Below are 22,114 nucleotides of genomic sequence, written 5' to 3'. Positions count from 1 at the left end.
ATCTCAAAAAAGACAAAGTGTAAATGGAAAAGGTGCAAAAGAGAGCGACTAAAACGATTACTGGGCTGGGGCACCTTCCTTATGAGAAAAGGCTATGGCGCTTGGGCCTCTTCAGCCTAGAAAAGAGGCACCAGAGGGGGGACATGATTGAGACATACAAAATTATGCAGAGGATAGACAGAGTGGATAGAGAGATGCTCTTTACACTCTCACACAACACCAGAACCAGGGGACATCCAGTAAAATTGAGTGTTGGGAGAGTTAGAACAGACAAAAAAAAATATTTCTTTACTCAGCGTGTGGTTGGTCTGTGGAACTCCTTGCCACAGGATGTGGTGATGGCATCTGGCCTGAATGCCTTGAAAAGGGGAGTGGACAAGTTCCTGGAGGGAAAATCCATTATGGGTTACAAGCCATGATGTAAATGTGCAACCTCCTGATTTTAGAAATGGGCTGTCAGAATGCCAGATGCAAGGGAGAGCACCAGGATGAGGTCTCTTGTTATCTGGTGTGCTCCCTGGGGCATTTGGTGGGCCGCTGTGAGATACAGGAAGCTGGACTAGATGGGCCTATGGCCTGATCCAGTGGGGTTGTTCTTATGTTCTTATTGGTTAAGGAACTGCATCTTTGGCTTAGGATGCTAGGATGTAACTTGATATATCTAATTTGTGTTTTCAGTTTATTTCTTTGTGCAATTTGCACTACACCTTGTTTATTTCGTGTAATTGTTCTTCTATTTCCTTTTATTTAATATAGTTAAATCAGTTTTGTATAGTTAAATATATACAGGAATATAAGTGATGTGCACATGGGAAGTTCAGCCCCCCTGCCCCACACAGCCTGTTTAAAAATCAGCCTTTCCATCCTCTTCTCATTGTATATGTGACTGGGGCAGGCTTGGGTTTAAACAAATGGGTTGTCAAACAAATATTATTGTCACGTCTAGGTTAGCCCTCAGACCTCCAAAATTTCTGTGAGTGCCTCATTGGAAGTTTATGAAAATGCTATATTATATCTATATCTGGCTCTTCCATTAATCTCCATTCTGTTTCCAGTTTGATTTTGATTGTAGCAAAGTTACATTATTTGACATAGGAACATGGAGATGTGTTCTTTTTTTCATTAATCTGAAAAGTTGGATTTTCAAATATTGAGAACATAAGCCAAATGTATAGAATTTGTCGTATATGCTTACTGCCCCTGGACTAGTAAAACAATATTTTAAATATTTTGATTCCAACTTTTACACTTTCTCCCTTTTGTTTTCCTCACAGCATATTCAGGACATTGCTGTGGTTGCAACTTGTGCTCCTCTCAGTGACGGAGCAAATGAAATTAGTCCCCGCCTTCTGACACAGTTCTGCACACTAGTTTTGCCTGCAGCTTCTTTACAATCTTTGCAACGTGTTTTCCAGGTAATAGATATGTCAGAAATCACTGAATAATTTTTAATAAAAAACTAACACTTAAAATTATGCATTAAAGCAGTGGTTCCCAAACATTTTCAGGCAGCTCCCCTGACTTACTGGGCCATTGGCCATTGCTCCCCATTAGAGCCATAATCCTATACATTGTAGGTTTTTTGTGAGGATTCTGTGGCTCTCCTGCCTGGTTTCCCCAGGGAGCCACAGCTCAAGTTTGGGAACCACTGCATTGAAGTTAAATGCTTTTCCCTTTCAGACTATTCTGCATCAGAAGCCATTTATACGAGGGTCGCCCAGAAAGTAATGCACCACATTTTTTTTCTCAGCCTACAGTAATGGTACGAATGCGAAACTTTAGATATACATTATTTGAATTCTCAGGAGTGCGCACACAAATTTTTGGTTTCTTTAGACAGATAGCGTAGCTGCAGTAGTGTTTTGAAATGGCGTCTGTAAGTGATGTACGTTACAAGCAGCGTGTCGTCATTGAATTTCTCACTGCGGAGAAAGAAACTGTTGGGAACATTCACAAACGTTTGTGTACAGTTTATGGAGAATCTGCAGTCGACAGAAGTACGGTTAGTCGCTGGGCACAGAGGGCGAGGCCATTAGAAGGCAGTTCGGCAGAGCTCCAAGATTTGCAGCGTTCGGGGCGGCCATCCACGGCTGTCACACTTGACAAGACGCAGCTTGCTGATGTGCTCATTCACGAGGACCGACGCATAACGACTAGGCAGTTGGCGCTGAAGCTGTCAATCAGCAAAGGAAGTGTGGATGCAATCATCCGTGCTCTTGATTACTCAAAAGTGTGTGCACGATGGGTTCCGCGCTGTCTTAGGGTGGACCACAAATCTCTCAGAAAAAACATTTCTTCTGAGTTGCTGAAACGTTTTGAAGATGAGGGGGAAGCATTCTTGTCCAGGATTGTGACAGGTGATGAAACCTGGGTTCACCATTTTGAGCCCGAAACAAAACGACAGTCGATGGAATGGCGTCATCCTCAGTCTCCACAGAAGAAAAAATTCAAAGCAACTGCTTCCACCGGTAAGGTCATGATCACTGTGTTTTGGGACTGTGAGGGCGTCATACTCATTGATGTGATGCCAAGAGGCAGCACCATTAATTCTGAAGCTTATGTGAAGACATTAACCAAACTCAAGAAGCGCTTCCAGCGACTTCAGTGCCATAACAACCCAGGTGAATGTTTGATTCAACATGATAATGCTCGGCCTCACACAAGTTTGAGGACTTCGGAACACATCACTAAACAGGGTTGGACTGTGTTACCCCATCCACCCTACAGCCCTGACCTAGCTCACTCAGACTTCCACTTGTTTGGGCCATTAAAGGATGCCATTCGCGGAAGACATTTTGAGGATGACGAAGAGGTGATTCGCACAGTGCAGAAATGGCTTTGTGACCAGAACAAGGAGTGGTACCGACAGGGCATACATGCCCTTGTGTCTCGCTGGAGGAAGGCCATAGAACTGGACGGAGATTACGTGGAAAAATAGGGAGTGTAGAAGAAACATCATTCTTTCTTGTGTGTAAGTTTCATTATGTTCAATAAATAATTGTTGAAGAAAAAAAATGTGGTGCATTACTTTCTGGGCGACCCTCATATATAGTTGCATTGGTCCAACAGATCAGATTTCACAGTTAGTAAAAAGACTTTACTTCAGTGACTACTTTGTAGTTTAAGGGCATGATCTACAAAACAACATTGTCACAACAGTGCATCAGCACAGGCAGCTGAGCTTCAGGTTGTTCTAGACCAGCATTTCCCATAGTCCTACTCAGGCTTTGGGACCATGGTAAGTATTTGTGGGGGTAGAGGTAGGCCCTGATGATGTTGCAGCAATTGTGGTGCTGCTGCTGGGAGCAAGGGGATTTTAAATTTTCCCCATTTTATTTAATTCTATTTCTTTTGGACTTTTAATAAACTTTTACCCTTTGTCTGCCTAGTCCATGCTTATGGGTAATTCAGTAGTTGTCACATCTTGCTGCCCTGCTGTGGCTGGTGTGGATCTAATTTTTAATAAGGATCCCAGGGGTTCAGTGCTTTGAAGGGGCTTTTTCCAAGATGGCCCCCTCTTCAAATATGTTAGAAGCAGGAAACCCGCCAGAGAAGCCATTGGCCCTCTGGATGGTGAGGGAGGGGAGATAAAAGGAGACTTAGAGATGGCAGAGAAATGAGTTCTTTGCATCTGTCTTCACGGCAAAAGACCTCGGGCAGATACTGCTGCCCGAACCGCCCCTCCTGACCGAGGACTTAAGTCAGATAGAGGTTAAAAGAGAAGATGTTTCAGACCTCATTGATAAATTAAAGATCAATAAGTCACCGGGCCCTGATGGCATCCACCCAAGAGTTATTAAGGAATTGAAGAATGAAGTTGCTGATCTCTTGACTAAGATATGCAACTTGTCCCTCAAAACGGCCACGGTGCCAGAAGATTGGAGGATAGCAAATGTCATGCCTATCTTTAAAAAGGGAAAGAGGGGGGACCCGGGAAACTATAAGCCGGTCAGCCTAACATCTATACCGGGTAAGATGGTGGAATGCCTCATCAAAGATAGGATCTCAAAACACACAGATGAACAGGCCTTGCTGAGGGAGAATCAGCATGGCTTCTGTAAGGGTACGTCTTGCCTCACGAACCTTATAGAATTCTTTGAAAAGGTCAACAGGCATGTTGATGCGGGAGAACCTGTAGACATTATATATCTGGACTTTCAGAAGGCGTTCGACACGGTCCCTCACCAAAGGCTACTGAAAAAACTCCACAGTCAGGGAATTAGAGGACAGGTCCTCTCATGGATTGAGAACTGGTTGAACGCCAGGAAACAGAGAGTGGGTGTTAATGGGCAATTTTCACAATGGAGAGAAGTGAAAAGCGGTGTGCCCCAAGGATCTGTCCTGGGACCGGTGCTTTTCAACCTCTTCATAAATGACCTGGAGACAGGGTTGAGCAGTGAAGTTGCAAAGTTTGCAGACAACACCAAACCTTTCCGAGTGGTGAAGAACAGAAGTGATTGTGAGGAGCTCCAGAAGGATCTCTCCAAACTGGCAGAATGGGCAACAAAATGGCAGATGCGCTTCAATGTCAGTAAGTGTAAGGTCATACACATTGGGGCAAAAAATCAAAACTTTCGATATAGGCTGATGGGTTCTGAGCTGTCTGTGACAGATCAGGAGAGAGATCTTGGGGTGGTGGTGGACAGGTCAATGAAAGTGTCGACCCAATGTGCGGCAGCAGTGAAGAAGGCCAATTCTATGCTTGGGATCATTAGGAAGGGTATGGAGAACAAAACAGCTAATATTATAATGCCGTTGTACAAATCTATGGTAAGGCCACACCTGGAGTATTATGTCCAGTTCTGGTTGCCGCATCTCAAAAAAGACATAGTGGAAATGGAAAAGGTGCAAAAGACAGCGACTAAGATGATTACGGGGCTGGGGCACCTTCCTTATGAGAAAAAGCTACAGCGTTTGGGCCTCTTCAGCCTAGAAAAGAGACGCCTGGGGGGGGACATGATTGAGACATACAAAATTATGCAGGGGATGGACAGAGTGGATAGAGAGATGCTCTTTACACTCTCACATAACACCAGAACCAGGGGACATCCACTAAAATTGAGTGTTGGGAGAGTTAGAACAGACAAAAGAAAATATTTCTTTACTCAGCGTGTGGTTGGTCTGTGGAACTCCTTGCCACAGGATGTGGTGATGGCATCTAGCCTAGATGCCTTTAAAAGGGGATTGGAAAATCCATTACGGGGTACAAGCCGTGATGTGTATGCGCAACCTCCTGATTTTAGAAATGGGTTATGTCAGAATGCCAGATGCAAGGGAGGGCACCAGGATGAGGTCTCTTGTTATCTGGTGTGCTCCCTGGGGCATTTGGTGGGCCGCTGTGAGATACAGGAAGCTGAACTAGATGGGCCTATGGGCTGATTCAGTGGGGCTGTTCTTATGTTCCCTGCCTGGTCCCTGTAGCCTGGGATGGTGACCGTGAATACAAACTACAGAGGTTCTCCCCCATTCAGCTAATGATCAAGTAAAGGGGAAGTGCAGAGAAGGAACAGGTGCTTCTCTTGCTCAGCCTGCCTTCTCTGGGACACCTCTTTTCCTGACATCTCCTTTGTGTGAGTGCTGTATGTACATATGAATGAGTCTAGATCTGAAAATCCTATGCATACCTGCTCAAATGTAAGCCCTACTGATTTCATTGGAGCTTACTCCCAGGTAACTGTGTATAGGATTTCAACCTTAATCTATGTTTAGGGTTTAGTTGTGTGAGCGATTGCTGAATATATTGCATTTTATTATTAATTCCCACTCCCTGATGTATTATTATCCCCCAAGATATGTTATCTTGCTTCACTTTTAATGTCATCTCCCCCTTTCTTTATGCTGTTCCATTGAGTTGTGCTATTAACCACCGCACTTGTTCCCTACATATCATAGACTATGATTTGTGTGCAGAAGGGGCTCTATGCAGAGCATTTGAGATTGGCTTCAGACTTCAGATTTTCTGTTACCAACTCCATTTTCATATGGGCCATCTACCTGTGTATTTAAGAACTGTCAGACATGGACTCCACTCCCAAGCTGGTGAAGGATGGCCTCCAGAAGTTTGCAACAAAAAGTGGCCTTTTTAGTGGTTTCCTACTTTCATGTTGCACATCTGGAATCCAGGACCATGGTGTTAAAATGTGCCCAAAAGAAATATCTGGCTGAGGACTTAGGAGGTGGATCCAGAATCTAAGTAAGGTTGGCCAGGTCTTTACCAGTGCTAATACTTGGAGGCAGTGCTCATTGAAACAAAGGATAGTAATGAAAAGAAATAAGTGGCAATAGCGGTCCCTTTGTCCCTTCCACTCCAGAATTCAATAGCAAAAGTTGTTGTCCTCCAGGAGCTTTTTGTCAGGTGAATTATTATTATTAACAGTACATCTGTTAATACATCTGAACCTGCCGCTGTCCAGGAATTTTCATTCATCCTTGAACTGGTGACTGGAGTTCCAGAGACCGGTCCAAGGGGCCAATCACACCATGGCTTCTCAAATGGTGGGTCACTCTAGTTTATTCAGGAGGGAAGCCTATCTATAAATTAATAGAGGTGAGGGTCAATCACACATTTCAATCACAGAGTTCCCATGATTATGTCTTTATCCATACCTAACATATTTTAGACATTATGTTAGGTATGGAAGTTTCAAAGATCTATTCAGTTCTACTCTGGACTCTGACACTTGCAAAATGCTATTATTACTTCCATAATGCATTGGTTTGCAGTGAAGACAAAATTAATGGTTATGGATGTAGAAGAAGCTCTCAAGAATATCCTCAATTTATATGACAATTCAGAATATTGTTGCTGATTTTGTTCTAGCTATTCTTCAGTTCTTGCCTGTTAATGACTTTTACAACTCTTCCTTGAAATAAAAGTCTTAAGATAGATCACAAAAAAACCCCATTTGTTGACAGTTTATCTTTGTGCTTCAGAACTAGGAAGAAAATGCAAAATCCTGAGTAGGAGTTGTTGAAAAAACAGTTGACTTTTATGTTGCAAGTTTTGTGTAATGCGAGGTGCCATCTCACCCTTTGTCTCAGGCAGCAGAATGTCTTGGGCCAACCCTGTCTCCAGTATACACTAAGAATAGGAATTCATAGTGAGAAATTCTCCTATCATAAAAAGGTTTTAAACATCATTGTGGGCTTAGGGCCCAATCACATCCAACTTTACAGTGCTGATGCAGCCACAATACAGTCCTAAGTTAAGGGAACAATTGTTATTTTACCTTGAGGAGGTCTCTGTGACTGCCTCCCCACTGCAGGATTTAGCACATGCCCCATTGGCACAGCTGAATCAGCACTAGAAAGCTGGATAGGACTGGGCCCTTAGTCGTAAAATATAAATGTGCAGGTGGGGCCTCAATATCCATGGAAGATCCGTTCTCAGACCCCCTGTGGATGCCAAATTTTGCAGATAATTAAATCCACGATCGGATCCATCTGAGCCCTCTGGAGGCAACTGGAGCACAACTCCAGTCACTTCCAGAGGGCTTTCTGAAGCCTGCAGAGGCAGCACATGTACGCCCACTGTCTCTGCAGGTTTCAGAATCTGTTTCTGGCTGAAAAATGCTACTTCCAGTTTCCCAAAGGAAACCGGAAGTGATATTTTTATACCATATAAGGCATTATGAGGCTTGATCCAGTCCCCTCTGGAAGGCTCAAGTGGGGCCAAGTCTGGCTCCGCACAGGCCCAAAGGGACCTGCGTTGAGCCTGACCTGCGGATGAATAATCCGCAGATATGGAGCCCACCTGTATTGTATAATTTAGCATATATTTGGTTATTTAAATAAAGTATTTTGTGGAAAGTGTTTAAAAGTTATGCATTTTCTTTCTTATAGGTGTGTCTGGGAACATACTTCTATAACAAAAGATTCTTGGTTGAAGTTCAAAAGTGCACTGACCTTTTAACATGTGCCTCTATTGCTCTGTACTATAGAATGTATCACAAAATGCTTCCAACTCCAGCTAAATGTCATTACACATTTAATCTGCAAGATCTTTTTAAGGTGTGTTTGATTTACTATATGTTTAAAGTTATCTTAAGCATTTTTTTGGTTGCTTAGAACACATAAAAAATTGATCTAGTAACCTGGTAATTAATGTGGTCATTAAGATAGTTTTCAGTTCCATGTAGAGTTGCCCTGATCTCTCACTCATAGTGTAGTCTTTTCCTTGATCTAGCTCCACCCCTGCAAGAAAAATGACCAAGTATAAATCAATGATTCCCAAACTGGAGCAAAGCGCTTCTTCTTCCTCTAACTGTAGGCTTGCACATGATTTTTGCATGCATGCCTCCCCTCCTTCCTTTGTAGTGAAACCACAGTGTACGTTTCTCTCTCTTGCTCTCTAACAGAAGCAGCAGTTTGATGACTTTGTCAGCAAGACACTACCAGGATGGAAATTCTGTGGCCTTGCTGCCATGTGTCACATTCTAGCACAGCAAGCAAACATGCCTAGCTCCCTTCATCTCAATTATTTTCATAGAAAATGGAAGTACTACTGAGGCCAAGTTTACTCTACCTCCCCTCCAAAAAAGTAACTTAATAAGCCACAGCCAACATCCAGTAGATCAAGGGAACTGTGGATCAAAAAAATTTGATTACTGCTAGTTTAAATGGTTGGTTTCTCATTGCTGTGTAATACATAGTTAGACATTACCTAGGTTTGGGATTCATACTTTGTTTTTAGCCCTGGCTGTTTATTGCTTGAGCAAAAGTGCTCCCTTTTATGTAAAGTGCCTTTTCAACAAAATTCCAGTAAAAAAAAAGGAAAAAAAGAATTCCCATTTGCCTGTTCTAAGCTCTATAGATATGAGAAAGGGGCAATGTAGGCTGATGTCCCATAGGGTTGTCAGATCACAGCCAGAGAAAGGCAGTTATCTTTAACACTCCTTTTGCAGTGAAAGTAAATTTCTGTATCAGCTGCTCATTCCACCCCCAGTCCTGTTATCCACTCCATTTGCAACTATAAATGGGGCAAAAGGTGAAAGAGGAATCTCCACCCTTACATTCAGATTCCTGAGGCATTTGGTGGGCCACCGTGAGATACAAGAGGCTGGACTAGATGGGCCTATGGCCTGGTCCAGTGGGGCTGTTCTTAGATGATAGAAGAAGTGACAGTCAGCACCATGCAAATACATGATTGTTGAGTGGAAAGGGGTCCCTGTTGACATCAATGGTTGGTGCCCACTCCTTTACACCCAGATGATTCTGAATATTTGTTTTTTGTATAGCTATGCTTTCAGCACAAAATATTTTTTGCTAAAGATAACTCTTTAGCTGATAACACTTTAGCTGTCACCTGTGTGTCTAAAATTTCCTTCAAATGGTCTCCCTGTAGTTGGAAAATGGAAAAGTATTCACATGAACTCAACTTACAGTTTTTCATGAAAATGTTAACAGGTACTCCAAGGATTGCTTCAAGCCCACAGGTCTGTTGTTATCTCAAAGGAGACTACAGGATTATTCTTTGTGCATGAATCAACCCGGGTTTTCCACGATCGTCTGGTTGATCCTCTAGAACGAGAGATTTTCTATCAATTCCTTTCAAATGAACTCATGAACTATTTTAAAGTAAGTGTATATGTAAGGAAATCATTTTGTTTTATTTGGGTATTTTAAAATGAATACTGTACTTTGTGAATTCATTGATTAATCTTGGGCTAATCAATTATTGTACTTCCTTAGTGTTCCTTACCTGTAAAATGGAACCAGAGCTTTCCATGTTCTAAATGCGTTCACCACTTCTTTATTTTATTTTATATTTTATTGTTACTGTAGGTTCATTGTTTTAAGCCTCCTTGGGAACTGACAGCAGAAAGGTAGTGGGAGAGGTCATCAGGGGATTTGAAGTAGGGTGTCATCAGTATGCTGATGATACTCAGCTCTATATGTTTTTTTCATTGCATCCCAGGGGGAGCTGTTGAGGACTTGGAGCACTGCCTGGAGGTGGTTGGGGTCTGGATGAGGGCCAATAAACTGAAATTAAATCCAGACAAGACAGAGGTTCTCTTGGTTCAGAAACCTGTGATGCACATAGAGTGACTATCGACCTGTTTTGGATGGGGTTGCACTCCTACTGAAAGAATAGGTGTGCAGCTTTGGAGTGCTTCTGGATCCATGCCTTAGTGATATCCCATTTAGACTACTATAACACACTTTATGTGGGGTTGCCCTTGAAGATGGTCTGTAGCCAGCTAAATTGTAGCTAGTACAGAATGTGACAGCCCATGTGGTCACAGGGACTCAAAGGCTTGACTCAGTTGAGCTGCTGCTTCAGCAGCTACACCGGCTGCCCATTCATTTCTGGGCCCAATTCAGGGTGCTGGTACTTACCTTTAAGGTCCTATATGGCCTGGAACCACAGTATCTGAGGGACCGACTACTCTCATATCCTGCCCACTCTCTTAGGTCATCAGAGAGGGTCCTGTTGAGAGTTCTGCTGCTGGGAAAAGTGAGGGGTGCAGCTGGAAGGAACAGGGCCTTCTCAAGCGTGGCATCACTTTTATGAAACTCGATACCAGAAAATTTAAAATCTTCAATAGAGAGTTTCTGGTGAAGCCTAAAATCAATTTTATTTTAGCTTTAGGTTTTGGGGGTGGGTAAGGATGGAATACTCCTGGTTGGTTTTTGTGTGTGCTGTTTTTATAGTGTATTCACATGTTTTTAGCTTGTTGTATATTGCTTTTTTACTTGTCACCACCTATGGGGTTTTTAGCGTTTTGTTACTTGCTTCGCTGGTTTTAAATGATCTAGATTTTAACTGTTTATTTTATAATTTTATGATCTGCTTTATGTATTAAGTTTTGTAAGCCACCTTGAGCTTTGGGGAAGCAGGCAGGCAGACAGACAGACAGACAAATGTTCAATCTCATAATAGAAAAGCCCAAAAAGCTAAGCAGGAACTAAAGACAACCAAAAATTTAAGACAGGAAAGCTAAACAAAAAAGAACGTTCAGGCAGCCCAATCCTATCCCTGGTGATGCTGTCCGTTGCAGTCGCACAAAAATTACTGCTGCATCCAGTGGCACCACCGGGGCCGCCGGAGGTCTCCTCAGGCAAAGAGGACTTTTGTCCCCTTCCCCTGGGGAAAAGCCCAAGCCCCACAATGGGGCTTCTCAAGTCTATGTGGGCTATTTTGCCAGCACAGACTTGAGAACCTCCATGTCGGTCTTTGCAGCTCAACACAGAGAATTTTACAGCACAGAGCTCCACCATTCGCACCCCCTCCCACCCAGTTCCTCCCCCTGCCCTCCTCCACCCTGTCTTCCCCCTGCCCCCAAGGCCCGCACCACTGCTCCAGGCGTCATTTGTTCAGCGCTGGGCTCAGTGCTGGGCTCACAGGTGCTCATTCTTCTCTGGGTGTCACAGACATGCCTTACAGCATGTTTGTGACACCCAGTGCCAGCACTGGTCCACTATAGGACTGGGCCCTTAAGCCTTTGTCAGGAGGCATAGATCTTAACTATGTGGAAGAGTCCCAAAGTTGTGATACTTCCACAGAGAAGGCCTTACCCTGTTTAGCTGCCAACCTCACCTCAGCCAGTGACAGCCAGGGAGGGACAAGTCAGGCATGGCTTGACTTGAGTCGAGTCACGAGTTTCCGCCCCACCTGCAACTCAACTCAAAAACCAGTCATAATGGGCAGATTTTCCGAGTTGCCTGGAGCGTTTTCACGAGTTAAAAAGATTCAAGTCTCAAATTGTTCCCTTTAAAAAACCAGCCATGGGAAAAAATGGGCTGCTCTTGGGGTGTATATACATGTCGGTGTTCTCTTTAAACACTCCCCTGCTATCCCCATCCTATCTGTAAGCAAAATGGGAGGGGGTGGGAGAAACTACATGAGAGCAGAGACTGAAGCAGCAAGATGGAGGAAGGTCACACACAGCAGCTGTGAGGCTTACCAGGATGACCCAATCCTTTGCAGCTCTACTCAGAAGTAATCCCATTTGCATCAGTCATTCCATGAGGCTTCCTTCTCCCAAGTAACAACGGAGCCCATTAGTAGCTTAGCAAGAGGGGGTGCAAAGCACTATGTGTTGCATGGAATGTCACCACAGGGGTGCAAGCGGCCCCCTCCCCTTCAGAGCAGGGTCATGCAGTGTGGGGCAGCAGGTGAGGCAGAACTACTCTGTTGTGCTTGGAAAAACACTGCAACCAGTTGCCGCACCTGCTTATACCCAAGGAGGCTCTCCTTACACCTGTTTTCCTGGGTATAAGGAGAGCCTCTTTGGGTGTAAGCAGGTGGGGCAGCTGTGGTGCTTTTCCATAAACTATAATAGGTGCCTCACCTGCCACCCCTGCACTGCATGTCCCCGCTTCAGAGCCATTCCGGTCAGCTAGCCATGAGGCTCCATGCAAAACTCAGTGCTTTATGCCCCCTCAAGCTATGCTACTGGAGCCCACAGGAGCCAGCCTGTTGGTAAGTGTGATCACTACAAACCACTTCCTCCCCCTTCCTGGGCTTTCCCATTCAATTCCAAGGCAAGAACCCCCTTGGGCTCCTCCTTCTGCCCTATCTCATCCAAAGAAAAAACCAGATTGCCCATCCTTCATCCAATGATCATTGGTTCCTTTAGAGATGGCCAAGCCTCCTGCCCAATGCAAAAGCAAAACATTAACCCTTCCCTGCCTCCTGGCTGGAACTTCCCTGCTGCTCGCTCGGTCTGAATGATGGCTTCATGAGGTCTTTCACGCCACAAAAATGTAAGCAAGCACACCCAGACAGATTCCAGTGCACATGTGTGGGGAATCAGTGCCAAGTCAAGTGGCCTCAGACTTGAGTCAATACCCAGGTCATCAGAGCAGGTGACTCAAGTCCCCATGAGCTAAAAACACTGATTTTCGTGACTCAGACTTGAGTTGCGTGATTCCATTTCCCATTCCTTGTGACAGCACACTCAGAAGAGCCCCCTCTGATGACCTTAGAAAATTGTATAGAAGAGGAAATGATTGCTTCTGTTAGTATGTAAAATACTGTGGTTATTTTGTGATGGAATTTTTGTAGATTTCTTGGACAAAGGAGAAATTGTTGGAGGATTCACCCATATTCGTGGATTTTCTGGAATCAAGTGTACTTGCAGAAAACAGAATCTATAAAAATGTCACTAACCAAAAGCGTCTTCTTTTCGTCCTGGAAGAATGCTACATTAAGATGCAGACAATATATTCTCAGGTAACTTAACAGCGGTTTGAAATGTCTAACAGTTAGACAGGAACTGTGTTTTATTAATTCAGTTATTTTTATTCTTCCATTAAAAAGAAGTGCGTACTCCTGTGATAAATGGCCGATTTTCCCCCTCCCCTATTTCTTACCTGTTTTTCAGTATTTTTGAACATTTCTGTCCTCCAAAGTTTCTGTGCCAATTCAGCACCCCAAAAGCTGCTGGGACATGCAGTCTTTGCCCTTTGTTTGACATTCTCAGACAGCTATGTGCTGGATGTAGATTAGAGTTCTCCATGTCTGGAAGAGCCAAGTCTTCTACTAATGTTGTCACGTACTTACCAGTGCAGCCAAACCTGTCTGTCAGGTAAAGGGTGGGATGAATTGGCTTGATGGGCTCCATTCATCCAGTTAGAGAAATCTATGACATCATAAAATCTAGGCTTCTGAAGTTCAAGCTCAGGAATGCTCAGCTGCCATGTCTGCCATGTCTGCCCTACAATCTAATGCCATGTCTGCCCTACAATCTAATGCCAATTTGCAGAAGGCCAATTTGCATACCCATTTAGTTAGCAAAAGGACTCTATCTCTAGCTAGGCACATGTGCAGCACAATCCTAACTTGTGCTGGAAACAGGCAGGTTAGCAGGGCCGTGCTGTATCCAGCGCAAGTTTCGGGCGCTTAGTGGATCAGCCCAGGGCAAGTGGAATCACTTCCCCTTATCCCGGGGAGAGCCACTGAAGCCCCAATTGGAATACTCAGATCTGTGCCACCTCTGAGGTAGCACAAATCCAAGCAGCCCATTCTGCCTGGGAATGGGGTTAGGATCTGGCATAACAGCCGGATCCTGGCCCCGCCTCCCACTCCCTGCCCACTGCCCCCACTCCCCCACCCTGAAACGTCTCCTCCCTGCCAGTCCTCCCCATGACCCCCCCAGACCCCTGCGCCAGCCAAGCTCAGCTGGAGCAAACTCACCTTCCCCAGAGCCCGCAATGGCGCAGTTAGGCCAGTGCAAGTCCCTTGCACCAGCCTACCTGCCTCCAAGGCTAGGGACTTGAGCAGTCCTAACTAATATTTAGGATTGCGCCCTTAGAGATTTAATTTCTTCTCTTTTTTTACTCCAAAGCAGCCTGCAAACTTCATCTGATTAGGGATTTGGGGGGGGGGTGTGCTTCTGAAATACGCATTTGAAATAGGCATTTTCCCTTAGTCTGCTCCTTGTCTGCTTCTTGTACTTTCTACCCCTTTCTTTTTAATTCCTTTTCCTTTGGATTTTTGATAAACTAGTTTCATTTTGATTTCACCTTAGAGCAGGGTGTCCAAAGTTTTTGGCCGGAGGGCCACATCATCTCTCTGACACTGTGTTTGGGGGCTGGGGGAAAAAATTAATTTACATTTAAAATTTGAATAAATTTACATACGTTTACATAAATTTATATATTAAAGATGAACTTATATGAATGAATGAAGGTCTTGCAATAGCTCAAGGTCTATAAAAGGCCTTGCACAAAGCAAGGCTGGCCTTTTCTTTGCTGCCACTACTGCATCACAGATGTGAAACAGCAAGCAGTGGAGGAAGCCCTCATTCCACAGCTCATGCAAGAGGTCAAACAGTCACCCTCACGCTAAGAGCAGTTGCGTCGGGCCAGTGTGGGCTCCAGCAGATCTCTGGAGGGCCAGAGGCTCAATGGAGACTGGGGGTTCCCTGAGGGCTGCATTGGGAGTCCTCAAGTGCCACAAGTGGCCCCAGGGCCAGGGTTTGGGCACCCCTGGCTTAGAGAAGTGATTTTCAAAATTTTTCATCTCGCGGCACACTAGCAAGGCACTAAAATGGTCAAGACACACCATCAGCTTTTTGACAATTGACAAGGCACACTGTGCTGTCAATGGGGGCTCACATACCCTAATGGTCCTATTGATAAATAACCCTCTCCCAAATTCCCGCGGCACACCTGGGGACGATTCACAGCACACCAGTGTGCCACAGAACAGTGGTTGAAAATGGCTGCCTTAGAGTGTCAGCAATCAGTTAAGAATTCAGAAGTTATTGACAGATTATAAGGAGGTAGTTAGGATCTTACTGGTTACAGGGGTCGGCAACCTTAAACACTCAAAGAGCCATTTGGACCCGTTTTCTGGAGGAAAAAAAACCTCGGGAGCCACAAAATCCTTTTGACATCTAAAATGAAGATAACACTGCATATATAGTTTTTTTTTTACCTTTATGCTCTTATAGGTCCCATTTTTATATTGTAGCCCCCCTCTTGTAGCTTTTAGTTAGTTTTGTCATACATTCTTGTCCTGTGTTTTCAGATGCCTGGTCCTCTATGGTGTTTTGCCTGATTCCAAGGCCATTCTCTGCCTGGAGAATTATGCCCACTTTAAGCAAGTTAGCTCCCCTTCTTTCCCCCAACAAATGACCCTGGTTCTGCCCTGCACTCCTGCTGGACCCCGCCTCCAAGGTAGCTTGCCTGCTCAACCTGCAGAGGTCCTCTCTCCTGCCAGCAGCCTCCCACCACTACAGCAGACCCTGGGTCATCAGCAGGTCTTGGGCACAGCAGCCACACTTCAAACTGCAGTGTCTCCAGCAGTCCATTAGTCACAAAATCAGTCAGAGTATCCAGGGCAGAGTCCAAAGTCAATAAGCCAAGTCACAGTCCAAGGTCAGATTCCAAAGTAAGTCAGTCAAATCAGTCAGAGTATCCAAATCAAAGTCAATAAGCCCAGTCAGTCAGTCAGGTCAGGTGTCTCGTCTCATCCAACCTGCACTCCTTCTACAACCCACACCCCCTTCCTGCCTCAGGTTATATCCCTGAGGGCCCTATTGCCTTCAAGTGGCTGCAGCTGTGCAGCACACTCTGCTGGATGCCCAGGCCTTACCCTTAAAGGGGCCACTGCTGACACCACATCTACCTCCTCACCAGATCTTCCATGATTCCAATACTTATGGCGGTTTTGACATCTGCTTATCTTACATGGATACTAAAGAACTCCCCCCACCTTCCAGAGGCACCCTGCTAGAAGGAAAAAAGGACACAGACTCCAGAGGTGGGGAAGAGAAGAAACCAGGGCCAGCCCTAGGATGCTCAGATTTGTGCCACCTCCGGAGGTGGCGCAGATCTGAGTAGCCCCATTGGGGCTGCTGCTGCTTTACCTGGGGTGGGAGGAAGCGATTCCTCTTGGCCCAGGTTGAACCAATAAGCACCCGAACTTTGTGCTGGATACAGCACAGGCCCTCTGACCTGCCTGTTCCAGGGCATTAGGATTGTGCTGCACTTCTACAAAACAATAGGAGTGATGATAGTGCATACATAGTCTTGTAATGTGTTGTTACTTCTTGTCCAGAGACAGTTTTGGTTTTAAGCATTAAAAGCTAAAGCAGAAGAACAATTAACTCTGTATGTATAGATCAAAACTCCTTTGATCTTTCTAGTTTCATGAGATACAAGTTCTTCTAAATGTACATCCATTTTCAGTAATTTCTTCATTCATCAGTAAAGTCAAATTTTGTTTTTGAATAATTAATAATGGTAGTATAGTTTAGCACCTAAATGTACAGTATAAGGTTTTTAGTGTTATAAAGATGTATTCAGGATTTATGTTCCTTATTTCTTTAGGGTACGATAGTGTTTTTTAAGGAGGCTATACAGCATATAACAAGGGCTGCTAGAATTTTTCGACAAGCAGGTGGTCACATGACAATGGTAAGAAAAATCTGCTTTTCATTTTTCTGTGATACATAAGATCCAAGTTGGAGTTAGGTTCAAAATTTGCATTTATTTTAAATCAAATTATTTAAGCACTTGCTAATATCTTCTTATCATTCTTGCTTCATAAAGCAAAGGCCAGAGCCACCATAAGGGCTGTCAATAGGGTCAGCCAGGTCAAGCACTGGCTGAGGGCACATGCCCATCGGGATCAGTCGCTGGATCCTCAGTACTGGGTCAGTCCCTGAAGATTCCGTCAGTACCTGAATCCTCAGTACTGGCAAGAGTAGTAGCACCCAATAAATTATCCAGAGGAATCCCATCCACAGGGGCCAGTACAGGACTTTGCACCAGGTTCCCAACATTTAGCAGCTCTCTTAATTCCTGTATTTTGTTCTAAGATGGGCAGCTCAGTCCTAACCAGCACCATGGCCATGCTGTATAGTGATCATTTGCTGGTAGTGATCGGACTGGAGGTCTCCTCAAGGTAAGTGGACATTTGTCTCCTTGTCCTGGAGAAAGCCCCAACCTGCACAATGGGTTTACTCAGACCTGTGCCAGCTAAATCACTGATGCTAGTCTGAGTGATAGGATATGGTGCACATGGCTTCTGCCAATCCTGCCCCTCTCCCAGAACCCACTCCACCCATCCCTGTCCCCTTCCTTGTTACACCTCCTCTCCCACCCTCCCCCAACCACCCCTCACCCCTACACTGCTCAGAGCAGCTCTTATGTACTCCAGTGCATATTCTGCTTGCGCAGGTGTTAGTGGGCTGGCGCAAGCCTTCCTGCCGGCGCACTGATCTTCTGTGCTGTTGCAACATGCTTTATGGCATGTTTGCAATATCATGCACCAGCATGTTCTCAGGGCACTTAGGATTGTGCTGTAACTGATATAACTGATATGACATGATACTGTGATATTTGCTCCCATTTATCCCTACTTCCATTTTGCCTTCCTTACGTTGATAGCTAGATGGTGAGCAATTCAGGGCAGGCAACTGCCCCACCATTCTTGCTAGCTCCGTATTGTTTATGATGACTGGTAGTGTAGGGTTTCAGACAATGTTCTTACTTTGCAGTAACTGGGGATGAGAAGAATTCGATCTGGGACTTTTTCTATGCAAAACATGTGTTCTACTACTGAACTACAACCACATCCGCACAAGTGGATCCACAGTCAGCAGAAATGGGCTCTTTGTGCCCTTACTGTAGTCAAAGGACTTACATTGAAACAATGGAAAGATAAATGTCTCCTTACTATTCTTCAGTGGACTGAGGACCTTTTAACTTTGTGAACATTTGAACCTATAGGCTCTAGCTTATAGAAGGCAACTATATTTGGATATATTTTTGGAAATTTGGATGCATTTCTTAGAGATTTAGAGCCCAATCCTATTCATGTCTGCTCAGAAGTAAGTTCCATTATAATCAATGGGGCTTACACCAGGAAAGTGTGGATAGGATTGTAGCCTTATGCCTATATTACATATTATTGTTTATAGGTTGCTTATTAATAAGTTTTGTAATCCATTTGTATTTTACTCATATGTGTATTTCCCACTTTTCTTCCTCCCCTTTTTTATTCTGATTTTTTAATGTTCATTAACAAATAAAAGAGAAGGGAAAAATTTGAAAAATGGTTCCATAGTAAAATTAGAACCACCTGATAGATACCACATACCGTATTTTTCGCTCCATAAGATGCACTTCCCCCCCAAAAAAGTGGCGGGAAAAGTGTGTGCATCTTATGGAGCGAATACTGCGGCGCATGGCGCAGCGAGGAGACCAGAGACGGTAGGAAGCTGGGCGGGCAGAGGAGCTGCTGGCCAGGTAGGCGCCTCGGCGCACTTCAGCAGGGACAGAGCCTCGTCCTGGGCACGTCTACTCGGAAGTAAGACCCGTTCTCGTCAGCAGGGCTTACTCCCGGGAAGCGCAGCTGGGATCGTGGCCTCCGCCGTTGCGGGAACGGAGTGCGCCTCCCTCAGCCGCCACTGGGGAGGAAGCGGCTCCAGGCGGCACTCAGGGTCCTCTCCAGCGCCTCCAGCTGCAGCCCTGCCCACACTGTCCCAGGAGCACCTTTCTTCCGAGAAGACTGGCCGAGGTGCAGACTGGGCTCTCAGTCGGGCACCGGCTGGTCCCCGGGGATGGTGGCTCGCGTGTCTCAGCAGGGACACAGCCGCATCCTGGGCACGTCTACTCGGAAGTAAGCCCCGTTCTCGTCAGCGGGGCTTACTCCCGGGTAAGCGCAGCTGGGATCGTGGCCTCCTCATGCTCCCACAGCTCGACGCCTCCACTCCCCGGGGGTGGCAGCTCGCGTGTCTCCGCTCCGAGCCCGGCTCCGTGCGCCCAGCCAGGCTCCTGTTTGTTGCTCGCTCCCGCCACCGGGGAGTGGAGGCGTCGAGCTGTGGGAGCATGAGGAGGCGATGCCGCCTCCGTAGCTGCCCCTGTTCTGCTCGCTCGGGCGCCTCTCAGGCCGGGCTTGTTGCAAAGCGCGAGGGCGGGGCTGTGCTCCGAGGAAGGTGCGCGCCCGCTCGGGTTGCTGCTGTCGGGAAAGCGCTTCCTTCCCTGGGAGCTGCGTGGAGCTGGCGGGCAAGCCGCTTCCAGAACCAGCCGACCCAGCAGAAGGTCCGCCTCCGCTGGCATCAGAACAGGCGGGCCTCTCGCTGCGCTGCGCTCGTTGCCTGCACGCTTTCTGATTCAAATTTCCCTCGCTTGCGCCCTCCCAAGCGCTCTCCGCACATCCAGTTTGCTATACGTGTGTGGGTGTATGTGGGGAGGGGTGGACGGCAGCAGCCTCAGGGGGGTTGGCCGCCCCCTCCCCGACTGCCCTGGGATCCCTCGTTCTCCTGTGCAGAGCCCTTCTGGCGCTCGGGGGCCATGGCCTAAAAGCTCGAGCCTGTGCACAGCTACTCAGAAGTAAGTCCTCTTGTGTGAAACGGGACCTACTCCCTGGTGTAGGATTGCAGCCTGACAGCCCAATCCTCAGCAGGTCTACTCAAAAGGAAGTCCCATTATGTTCAGTGGGGCTTGCTCCCAGGAAAGTGTGCATGTGATTGTAGCCGGAGGTTGCAATCCTATCCACGCTGACCTGGGAGTAAGTCCCATTGACTATAATGGGACTTATGCCAGAGTTGATAGGCATAATATTGGGCTGAATCCGTTAGGTGTTGTGTAGCTGGACCCTGGCAGTTTTGACAGTGACATTCCTAAACTGGGGGGGGGGGGATAAACAGTGTGACACTGTTGGGGGGGATAAACCAGGTGGGGGGATAAACAGTGTGACACTGCATTTCTTGGTGTGGCATCAAGTCTGTGGATCACACAGACTTTAATAATAATAATAACTGTAGAGCCGGAGATCTGGAGCCTTCTCTGTTGTTCAATGGTCCCGATCCACAGGCCAACCAACGGTGTCATTCTAAGAACAGGAGCTGGTTGGCAAGGCTGCAATCCTGTGCACGCTTTCCTGAGAGTAAGCCCCATTGAAGTTGGGCTTCTGACAAGCAGAGGATTGTGCTCAAAGGCTTCAGGGATCTCTGGGGAACTGACTTGCGAGTAGACACTGCTTGGGATCCGAGCCGAAGCAGCTGACAAAAGGAAATTGTGAAAAAAAAACCTATTCGAGAGAAAGGGGGAGAGTCGGTGAAACCAGTGGCAGGTCTTTGTCCAGCCTGTTGTCTGACCTAAGCACTATTACTCCAAAGTAAACCCTCTCCCAAATTCAATAGACTTTACTCCCCCCCCTCAAAAGGGTGCATAGGATCACACCCTAATGTTGGATGCCTGAAACACTTACTAGGGAGTAAGCCCCACTGAACACAGTGGAATTTACTCCTGAGTAAACATTCCTATAGGATTCCAACGCGGAGTGTGTGATGGCAGCGGTCTTACAGCCCAATCCTACGTATGTCTACTCAGAAGCAGGCCCCACTATAGTCAACAGGACTTACAATAGGTGAGTGTGGATAGGATTGCAGGATGGCGCGAGACGCGATCCTAAGAACGCTTACTCGGAAGTAAATCTGAATGACTGGGATAGGACTTCACTGCTAGTAAGTGTACATGGGAGAGGAGCCTTCATTGGGAAGCACTTTCCATCGAAGGGGGGGGGAGACAGACTTACTTCCAAGTATAGGTGTCGAGGGCACAGTTGCCAGATGCTAACTCAGACCTTGCTTGGAACTAAGGCCCTGGTCCTAAACACATTGTCTCGGTTTCTTTGTATGGAATTTACCTCCATGTAAATTTGCTTCCAATGAGGTTTTCTGTTGAAGGAGGAAGCTCTTCAGGCACTACATCAGCAATCCTCACTTCGTGCAGGATTGGGGCCATGTTGTGGAAGCCCCTTCTGAATGTGATCGCCTCATCCCAAACTGGGATAAACCGTGAGACTGTCCAGAACTCAAGGAGGGTGGCTCAGGAGGGGCCTCTGCAGAATCTGAACTCAGATCCCTGTTTTGAAATGGAGCCCTGTCCCTCCTGCAACCCAATTAGAAAGAATCAAGGGGATTATCCTTCTAGTGGCGTGCGGATGCTCTTTCATGGGGCGGGGACGATGCGATATCCCACTTGGCCGAAGCGATCAAGGCTGCGGTCTTGGGGGTCCCGGTGCTTGGGGGCCAGTCCCACGAACCCACTGAGAAGTGGATGTTCCTGGGAGTGTCCTACACCTGCAGGAGCCCAGGCACACGTCAGAACAGCACAAGTTTGTGCATGTCTACTCAGAAGTAAGCCCCGTTGTGTGTAATGGGCTTTACTCCTAGGAAAGTTGTGTATAGGACTGCAGCAAAAAAGTTAAAGCAAATGGTTAGTGCTCAATGGTAAACATTGAAGAAATGATACTGACAGTTCCGTCATTTCTTGCAGAAAAATACTACAGTACCTCATTCTATCAGTGCAAGGATGATAAAGCAGAAAAGGCTAGCGTATAAAATTCCTTTTAAACTAGCGGTAGTAAAATATGCTAAGGAGCATGGAAACAGAGCAGCGGAGAGACATTTTGGGCCTCCTCCAACTGAAAAAATGATTAGAGAGTGGAGGAAACAGGAGGATCAGCTGCAAAAAGCAGATAAAAGTACCAGTAAGCACACTTTCCGTGGGCATGCTGCAAAGTGGCCACAGTTGGAGGTGGACATGAAAGAATGGATCATACGTCACCGGAATAATGGCTTCTCTGTCTCGACAAAAATGATCATATTTGAAGTGAAACGCATTTCTATAGAGAAAGGCATTCAGGATT

At 46.0% G+C, this 22,114-nt stretch overlaps 1 protein-coding gene across 1 annotated transcript in view; it reads left to right on the top strand.

Annotated features, from left to right (window-relative positions):
• The window catches only part of DNAH14 (dynein axonemal heavy chain 14), a 283,703-nt gene that overhangs the window by 173,377 nt on the left and 88,212 nt on the right, over window positions 1-22,114 (top strand). Inside the window, 5 exon segments of the mRNA XM_066623355.1 lie at window positions 1,275-1,415; window positions 7,843-8,010; window positions 9,406-9,576; window positions 13,010-13,177; window positions 16,783-16,869. Of these exon segments, the coding sequence (XP_066479452.1) occupies window positions 1,275-1,415; window positions 7,843-8,010; window positions 9,406-9,576; window positions 13,010-13,177; window positions 16,783-16,869 (735 nt within the window).

The sequence above is a fragment of the Tiliqua scincoides genome, chromosome 1 (genome assembly GCF_035046505.1).
Source record: "Tiliqua scincoides isolate rTilSci1 chromosome 1, rTilSci1.hap2, whole genome shotgun sequence".
Taxonomy (NCBI): Eukaryota; Metazoa; Chordata; class Lepidosauria; order Squamata; family Scincidae; genus Tiliqua; species Tiliqua scincoides.
Note: the sequence above shows the minus strand (reverse complement) of the source record. Positions and strands in the feature narration are given on the sequence as shown.